General features: G+C 49.9%; 1 protein-coding gene across 7 annotated transcripts in view; it reads left to right on the forward strand.

Moving 5' to 3' along the window:
• LOC311325742 (transcription factor COE3) overlaps positions 1 to 10,000 on the forward strand; it is a gene marked incomplete at both ends in the record, with an annotated part of 73,257 nt that overhangs the window by 42,865 nt on the left and 20,392 nt on the right. For 4 of the 7 annotated variants that reach the window (XM_084458491.1, XM_084458489.1, XM_084458490.1 and 1 more), the window contains 2 exons: positions 2,417 to 2,498; positions 5,369 to 5,510. In XM_084458491.1, the coding sequence (XP_084314617.1) occupies positions 2,417 to 2,498; positions 5,369 to 5,510 (224 nt within the window). The remainder of the gene's footprint in view (positions 1 to 2,416; positions 2,499 to 5,368; positions 5,511 to 10,000) is intronic. The other 3 variants (XM_084458492.1, XM_084458494.1, XM_084458495.1) reach the window with 1 other exon arrangement.

Genomic DNA, 10,000 nt, shown 5'->3' on the forward strand with positions numbered 1-10,000 from the left:
TGGATATTTAAGAAGTAAGTGAGAGAGAAAGAGGCCTATCTTAATTGCTTGTCTTCTCACCAAGGACCAATTTACACCATGCTCATGTACTGTAGAATCTTAACCAACGCTAATGTAATAGATGCTACATGGCAGTCATTGCCTCAGACGGCTAAATTGAAGATTATTTTTTAGCTGGGAAATCTTCATAACAGTAAACTTAAATGAGCTCTGGTTCATGAAAGTGAGATTATGTTTAGTTCCCCTGTTGTCGATTTCTTCAGTTTATTATTTCCTAAGTTTTCATTTTAAAGTAGTGAAATCAATGCAGGATGTGATTGCATTAGACAAAGGAAAACAGACAGTAAAAGTAATTTGTTACTTTTATAAAATCAGTGCATTGACAAGAAATACTTTTATCTTTTCCCGTCATATAAATTGTATCTTTCCTAGTGACACACACAGTACACGCACACACACACACATACACTCACACACACACACACACACACACACACATACACTCACACACACAGCCACACACTAACACACATACACACGCACACACACACACACACACACACACACACACACACACACACACACACACACATGCACTAGTCAAACCCAATCTGTATGAGAGGCGACAGACAAATAAAAGCCGTATTTCAAGTCTGCTTTCCACAGATGTCTGCTGCTCCGCATTATGAGTCTGCTGGGAAATAAAGCCAAGGTGAGGGAATTAGAGTACATAATGGTCACTCTGATGATCGGCCAGCAGATGCAACCAGAACGCACGGCGAACACAATCAAGAGAAATGCCCTAATGACAAGTCATGGTTTTTGTTATGGCCTAGCCACACACCAAGAAGCAGTCGGCGTTCTGGCTAAAAATGTCTCTTATTGATGTCACAGCCAAAGCTTCTTGGACGTGGAAGGAAAATATTGTCTCACCTGTCCTAGGCCCACAGTGGTGCTGGCGGGGTCTATCGGAGAACGCTTCTGAATGACCGGTGCGTGTGTTAACGTGCCCGGAGGTTAGGGGTCGTTTCAGACCCTGATTTACAGCGCCGGCCCTCTGAGAGAGTGTGGCGTAAGTGTTGAGAAAGCATCCTTGCCGGCCGCAGGCTCCCTATTTAACTATTTAAAACGTCCACGCAGTCTGTGGTAGCTAATACCAGTAAGTGGCAGAAACGCTGTGAGCCAACTGACGTTTTTTAAATGGCAACCGTTGTAGCACACGTGAAGCAAGTAGAGCGAGGTGAAAAATTAGCCTCTCTTAGTCTAAGTGTTTACATCAGGGAGCCATGGAGCATGACTTCTTGCGATTCCGCATAGTATATTTTCTTTACGTGACAAGCTAGTCATTGCATTATGCATTTGCAGATGTGTGGCAGATTTGCATTGATCCCACGGTGTGGATTAGCGGAAGAGAGGGAGGCAGTATTAGAGGGACGCAGGGACGATGTGCAGTATTACATGTACCAGGACACGGGGAAACAAGTCAGTCACTTAAGCTCCCTCTCCCTGTCTCCCTGATCATTCTATCTAATGCAACATGCAGAGGTGATGTTTAAAGCCCAGCTTGCGACAGGAGGCTTTTTCAATGAAAATCCCACATTTGACGTTCACTGGCGAATGTTTGTCAAGCTGGAGCGCTGAGCCGGGCGGACAGACGAACCAGGCCGGGTTCTCCTTCAGATGAGACAGTTGTTCGGAGACGATTAGCCCGGTTGTAATTTGTGGCATAATTGCTTCACCCACCCACCAGTGTGTGTATGTGTTTGTGTGTGTGTGTGTTTGTGTGTGTGTGTGTGTGTGTGTGTGTGTGGCATGTTGTGGTCCCAGAGGTGGCCGCCTAATTGCCTGACAGGACTATAAGTTTTGTGGGGCGCTTTCACCTTGTTAGGTCTCTTATCCTGATGCTCTTCAAACAAGACCTGGTCACAGGTGCGCCTGACGCCTCCCTATTGAACAGGAGAACTTTAATTGCACAGGGGGCGTTCTGGGATTAAATAGGTGGGCGGAATATCAAGTGACTTCCTGTATGTTAGTAGCAGATGGGAGTTGGAGAAGGCAGTGAACCCGGGTGAAGGGATAGTAAAGGCTTGATGATGGAATATTTTTCTTTGAAGGAAGGAACAGCCAGTTCGATTATAATATGTCATAATATGAGGCTGTTCCTTCCTTGTGGAACGGTGGCGCGATGTCAGTAATAAGATTATGTGTAACTGTTAGAATATGTGTAACAGTTAGATTACATAATGTGTGGCAGTTGGATTATGTGAACATGATCTGATTGGTTGCGCTGATGGCAGGATGGAATAGGTTCCTTGTCCATCGCCCTATCATCTTGGCTGAGCTTTTGGAAACTGGTGATCTCAGTTGAATGTACTGTGTAGTTAAAAGGGTGTGTTTGTTTTGTGCTCTCTTGCAGATTCTTCCTCAAATTCTTCCTCAAGTGCAATCAGAACTGTCTGAAGAATGCAGGGAATCCTCGAGACATGCGCAGATTCCAGGTAACTTTAAGTTGCACAAAATCATTGCGAAACATATTTTATCACACACACACACACACACACACATGCACATTACATTTGCATTACATTACAGTCATTTAGCAGATGCTTTTATCCAAAGCAACTCACAATATTGGAAATTAGCTGTCTAGCTATAACCTTGTACAGTGCATCTCTCCCTATTCTATAGGGTAAATGTCTACTGTACCTTGTCCCTGCCTTAAAAATAAATAAAATCAATCAATCAATAATTGCTTTTAACGTGGGTAGTCAGTGAACTACTACTTGCCAGAACAAAAGTGCATCTCCAAGTGAGCATAATGAAGTAAGAACATAATCTAGTTCTAAAGCGAAAGCGTTTCAAGAGATAGGATCCTGCTGGGACTTCTGGAAGAGGTGAGTTTTGAGCCTGCAGCGTCAGCGACACACACGCACAAACACACACACACGCACACACACACACACACACACACACACACACACACACACACATACATGCACACACACACACACACACACACACACACACACACACACACATACATGCACACACAACACAAACGTTAATGTCACACACAACAAGTTGTCATTTCAAAGTTGCATGATACTGTAGGAAGACAAAAGCACATGAACAAAGAAATACACACACACACACACACACACAAAAGGATATGGGAAGGAGAGAGAATCAATGCTCTGTGGAACACATGTAAAGAATATTTATTGGGGAATACCATCTGACACAAATAGGGATACCGGATTTAAGAGGTCTATCAATTGTGTCTCTGACAGCTTTCTGAACCACAGCACAGAAGGGAGGAGAAGCCCGCCCACCACATGCAACAACAGTGTTAACTCTGAGCTAGCCTTCCAAGACACACACGCACGCACACACACACACACACACACACACACACACACACACACACACACACACACACACACTCTCTCTCTCTCTCTGTCCCAGCTTAGTTATCCCGGTGGACCCACATACTGCAGGTAGAGTTAGGGTCAGGGTGTGTAGAGAGGGGGGTTAAGGTTAGGGTGTGTAGAGAGGGGGGTTAAGGTTAGGGTGTGTAGAGAGGGGGGTTAAGGTTAGGGTGTGTTGAGAGGGGGGTTAAGGTTAGGGTGTGTTGAGAGGGGGGTTAAGGTTAGGGTGTGTAGAGAGGGGGGTTAAGGTTAGGGTGTGTAGAGAGGGGGGTTAAGGTTAGGGTGTGTAGAGAGGGGGGTTAAGGTTAGGGTCTGTAGAGAGGGGGGTTAGGGTTAGGGTGTGTAGAGAGGGGGGTTAGGGTTAGGGTGTGTAGAGAGGAGGGTTAAGGTTAGGGTGTGTAGAGAGGGGGGTTAAGGTTAGGGTGTGTTGACAGGGGGGTTAAGGTTAGGGTGTGTTGACAGGGGGGTTAAGGTTAGGGTGTGTTGACAGGGGGGTTAAGGTCAGGGTGTGTAGAGAGGGGGGTAAGGTTAGGGTGTGTAGAGAGGGGGGTTAGGGTGTGTAGAGAGGAGGGTTAGGGTCAGGGTGTGTAGAGAGGGGGGTTAGGGTTAGGGTGTGTAGACAGGTACATACACACACGCACACACACACACAAACGAACGAGCAAGCGAGTGAACAAACAAACAAACAAAATGCACCCCCTCACCCCAACACACACACACACACACACACACACACACACACACACACACACACTCTTTCCCATGTCACCAACAGTCCTACCTTGGTTCTCAGAGTGGAGAGGGAGGGAGTGTTGTTGACTACATCTCTGTACCATCACACTGCCCATGTCCATAAGAGATCTGGATATGCTTCTGGTCCTTTAATATCATTCAGACTTGTGTTAGCATTACCTTTACCCTTAATGGAACATTTTCCGCCTTTTCAATCTGCTTCTTCTCAACAAATGGAGATTTATCCCTTAAAAAACACAATAGCCAAAAGCATGGAATCTATTAATATGATTTAGCGCTGTTGTTCAATTTTGGCATGCTGGAGCATTGTAATGCCTCCCAATATTTTTGGCGATTATCTCCTGTCTCCGGTCCAACAACCAGAATGCCGGTTTTTCCCAAATAGATTTCCCAGATGCTCCAGTGTAGGTGTTTCTCCAGCCAAGGTTGTGTATTCAGCATGCCTTCCACTCACTTATTACCCCCCGAACCAGCTGGAGGCCAGAGAGAGCCACATCCATCATCCTGGGCTTGGCCTAGCTCTGAACCTGTACACAAGAATGGAGCTCTTTCACCCCCCCCTCCTCCCCCTGCTCCCCACCTCCCTTCTTCCCTCCGTCCACAAACCAACCAAAAAAGACCCCCCCCCCCGACAACCACCTCCATCTATCCAACCCAACCCCCCCCCCCCCCCCCACCGCCCGAATTCCACCGCTACACTGAGGTCAGTTACCGGCGAAGCGAACCTGAGAAGGGTTCTCTGTTTCCGGCTCAGAAACACGCCGGCCTTTCATACGCACGCCACTGTTTGGAGATGCGGTGGGCAAAAAATAACAACAAAAACAAGCATTCTGATATGTGGGGTATGACTTGGAACTGGATCCTGTGAAAACTGTTTGTTTAACAAAGAAAACCGGGGGTCGTTCACCTTGTTAATCAGTCGCTTCGTCCGCGGTCGTGTTTTAAAGCGAGAACCGGCTCAAACAGCTGGACGAGCTGATCGATGTTTCTGTGCGTCTGTTGAGGTGACAGTCGTTAGAGAAGGAGAACATTAATGGTTCTTTGGGTACCGGGGGGAGTCAATACTAGCAGTACACAAACACCAGGCACCAACACGGTTACAGAGTTGAGGTTCAACGCTCTAGCCAGATTCCGTCTGTGTTCTACGGATTGCTAAATGACACGCTCTACCTTCACTCTTGTTGCAGGTTGTCGTATCGACTACCGTCAATGTGGACGGCCATGTCTTGGCCGTCTCAGACAACATGTTCGTCCACAACAACTCCAAGCATGGGCGGAGGGCTCGCAGACTCGACCCTTCAGAAGGTACGCCTCCTTATCTGGAGAATGGTAGGCACATTTTACACCATTTAATTTGCTATGCTTTCTTTCCCCTCTCTCCTTCTCATACTTCTCATCTCATCTTATTTCCTCCAGATGTTTAGAGTAGTTTCTGAGTTTGTTTCGTTTCCTTCCTAGCTCCGTTGCTCTCACTCTTTTCTCTAAGTTGCTACTTGCCTCCCTCATGAAAACTGTTGAAATTGGATTGGAAATAGTTTACATTACAAGGTGTGGCATAATTCTAGTAATGATAATGGTGATTAAAATGCTACTGGCCATTCCTGCTTTCGAATGCTATACTGTTTCCAATCTGTTGAACATGTTAATTGCACCTACATTTGTTGTAAAAACCTACGTGAAACATGATCAAATTGCTTAAGAATTTGCTGTGAGGTCAGTTTCCTGTGGCTGGGTGCTGCACTTTCAGCTGTGAGAGCAGAACCAGGGGGCGGGGGGGCTAGAACCAGGGGGAGAGAACAGGGGGAGAGACTAGAACCAGGGGGAGAGATCAGGGGGAGAGACTAGAACCAGGGGGAGAGATCAGGGGGAGAGACTAGAACCAGGGGGAGAGACCAGGGGGGGAGACTAGAACCAGGGGGAGGAGAGGGAGAGGGAGAGACCAGGGGGAGGAGACTAGAACCAGGGGGAGAGACCAGGGGGGGAGACTAGAACCAGGGGGAGGAGAGGGAGAGGGAGAGACCAGGGGGAGGAGACTAGAACCAGGGGGAGAGACCAGGGGGGGAGACTAGAACCAGGGGAAGGAGAGGGAGAGACCAGGGGGAGGAGAGGGAGAGACCAGGGGGAGGAGAGGGAGAGACCAGGGGAAGGAGGGGGAGAGACTAGGGGGAGGAGAAGGAGAGACCAGGGGGAGGAGAAGGAGAGACCAGGGGGAGGAGAGGGAGAGACTAGGGGAAGGAGAGGGAGAGACCAGGGGAAGGAGGGGGAGAGACTAGGCGGAGGAGAGGGAGAGACCAGGGGGAGGAGAGGGAGAGACCAGGGGGAGGAGAGGGAGAGACCAGGGGAAGGAGGGGGAGAGACTAGGGGGAGGAGGGGGAGAGACCAGGGGAAGGAGGGGGAGAGACTAGGGGGAGGAGAGGGGGAGACTAGGAGAAGGAGGGGGAGAGACCAGGGGGAGGAGAGGGAGAGACCAGGGGGAGGAGAGGGAGAGACTAGGGGAAGGAGGGGGAGAGACTAGGGGGAGGAGAGGGAGAGACCAGGGGGAGGAGAGGGAGAGACTAGGGGGAGGAGAAGGAGAGACCAGGGGGAGGAGGGGGAGAGACCAGGGGGAGAGACCAGGTGGAGGAGGGGGAGAGACCAGGGGGAGAGACTAAGGGGAAGGAGGGGGAGGAGAGGGAGAGACCAGGGGGAGAGACTAAGGGGAAGGAGGGGGAGAGACCAGGGGGAGGAGAGGGAGAGACTAGGGGGAGGAGAGGGAGAGACCAGGGGGAGGAGAGGGAGAGACCAGGGGGAGGAGAGGGAGAGACCAGGGGGAGAGACTAAGGGGAAGGAGAGACCAGGGGGAGGAGGGGGAGAGACTAAGGGGAAGGAGGGGGAGAGACGATGAGAAAAACAGAACTTACTGTTTTTCTTCCAACTGATTCCATATGATAGACTGATTGCCTACGCTGCCAAAAACAGAGAAAAGCAGGACCACCAAACCATGGGAAATACAACAAGTAAAATGCGCTAAACATAACCTTTTGACCCCCCTGGCCCCGCTCACAGATGAGAGCGCACACAGCTAAAAGATTATGGAAAAAAATGAGTGGGCCAATTGTGCAAATTGCTTATCTTCAGATTTCAAGAGCCAATTACGGTTGGGCAAACAGTTTATATACACCGCTGACTTAAACCACATTCTCTCTGCACAGTAATGGGCATTAATGGTTCTATCACCAGAAGCAAATGTAATGTTTAATACAACAAAGGTTATAAAAAAAAAAAGAAGACTACTAGACAATTAATACATCTCTGTACACTCTAGTCCTGGTGGAGGAAAAAAGCTCATCTATTTGTTTTTGTCTTTATTAATGGCTCCTCTACTGGAGAACAAAATCAAATAATTAAGGCCCTGCCCGGAGCACCGAAGTCATTATGCGCGCTGACGTTCTGTTTGTGTGTCTCAGGTTTATGACACGATAGGTGTGGATCGCCTAGCAACCAGCTTCTTAATGAGCAGAGCAATTAAAGAGGTTGAGCCCTCTCCTCCATGTTCCTCCCGTCCCACGGGACCCTCCGTGTGTGTGTGTGTGTGTGTGTGTGCGCGCGCGCTCCGTACAGGTTACCCAACCCCATCCCTTTCTACTCCTCCTCACCACACCCTTCAAAGCACAAGAGTGACACTCCACACAGCGCGAGAGAGAGAGAAAGGGAGCTATTGTGACTCGCACTATTTAACACGTCCAGGGTAGAAAAGAGCTTTTCTGTCTCGCTCCCCCGACCACAACCCTCATGCAGTAACAGCGTTAGCATAAACGAAACCTCGGCCTGTTTGAGTCACTCTCTCCGACGCTCCCTAGACGGGACACATGAGAACAGGATACTCGCTCATAAAACGTAATCCTATCCGTGTCCTCCATCGCTGGCTGACACCAGGCAAGCAGACAGACAGCGTGCTTTAAATTAGCAACACATTCTTCCCTGGGAGTTCACTGGGTGAGAAGGCTCTGATATGCGCCTGGGTGACCGAGGGAGGCATCCTCTCAACTGGCATTGATCAACAAGTGCTGCCCCCTATTGGTGTTGAGGGGGAATATCTGTTCAGCCTTTTGTGTGAGCTGTCACACCAGGGTATTCATTTGGACAAAAAACTGAATGTGCCTTTTGACTGCCTTTCACTCAAACATGTCTAGGATCAGACACAAATGTCAACAGAATCACTCTCTTAGCGCACACGAACAAACACACACACACACACGCACACACACACACACCTCCACACACACTCAGGCACACACACACGCACACACACACACACACACACACACACACGCACACGCACACGCACACACACCTCCACATGCTCCTTACCTGTGTCTCCCCACTCCAGAGGTCTGGACGCCCTGATAGACTCAGCACACAGCCTGCAGCGCCTGGCTGGCACATTAACATGCCAAGTGGCTGTAATGCTGTTAGGGTTTATGCAATAAAGACAAGTGAATCCAGACTGCTGGGTGGAGAGAGATGGAGAGAGAGAGAGAGAGTGATGGAGAGAGAGAGAGAGAGAGAGAGAGAGAGAGAGAGTAGGGGGGACAGAGAGAGGGGGGGGGGTAGACAGAGAGGGGGGCAGAGACAGAGAGTGGGGGAGAGAGAGGGGGGAGTGAGATAGAGAGTGGGGGAGAGAGAGAGAGAGAGAGAGAGTCAGAGGGAACAGATGGTCCAGGGAGAGGTAAAAGGTATAATCCCATCAGCTGCACTATCAGCCGACCATCTGGACATCCCACAGCACAATTACAACACATTTCAGCAGGCAGAACAAAGGGTCTGCGCAGGGCCACGGCAGACCTGTCCCAGCGTCTCAATAGAGCAGCTTTGACCTCGGCTCAGATCTGGGATCAGTTTGAAGTTATTCCGGCGATCGGCCCGCGTACGCAAACAGATCCCAGGCCGTACGGGCTACTCTACAAACAGAGAGCGTTTCGCGCAAAAACACAGATATGTACGCTTCAAAGACAAAAAAAAAACTTGAATAAGTCTGAAGCAGAACCGGACGATTTTTCCTCCCGGTCCGATTCCCTATGTTACTAAGTCGGCGGTGACGTTGCGGCGCAGCTCGCCGGCGCGCCCCGTCTCCCGTGTCTCCGGTCCTCGTCCCCTCGCCGCCATGCCTGTCATCTGCTGAGGGTGCATTGTGCGTGTCCATCCTCCGATCGTCTGCGCTGCCTGTGTAATCCACTTTACCACGGCCCCCATTCAGCACATGCTTCCTCGCAGGCTGTGCATTGAGACATATGCAAATGACCAGGCAGAAGGGGTAGGCGGCTTAGGGCCCGAGTCGCTGTCGCTCCATGGGTCCTTTCTGTGTGTGTTTGGGGAGGTGGGGGCGGGGGGGTGGGGGGGCTTTGGGATTTCCGAGGCGTGTGTATTTGTGTGGTGTTTGGGTGTATGTGTGTGGTGTTTGTGTGTTTGGGTGTATGTGTGTGTGTGCGCATTCAGTCTGCAAGCTGCAGCTGCCCCCCAACATCCACCGTCACCATCAGCTCCCCTCCCCTCCTCCCCCTCCCCTCCCCCCCCCCCCCCCCCCTCTCTTCCTTCCCCAAAGTCAATTTGTTTACAGTAATTTTGAAGGGTGAATTATTTGCCGTAATCGTCCGTGCTGATGAAGGTCAGCCCCTCGGAGGGGATCGCGCGCGCCCACAGAGGGTTGGGCCTCTCTCAGATGCTCTGCTTCGCAATTAAAGAAAGCAAATGTCACTCCTACAGGCCTCGACACACGAAAACCCGCGCAGGGTGATTAGCATGAAGTCAACAGTGGCTGTTAAAGTCAGATTCCCTGTAGA

Source organism: Borostomias antarcticus, assembly GCF_949987555.1.
Source record: "Borostomias antarcticus genome assembly, chromosome: 25".
NCBI classification, from domain to species: Eukaryota; Metazoa; Chordata; class Actinopteri; order Stomiiformes; family Stomiidae; genus Borostomias; species Borostomias antarcticus.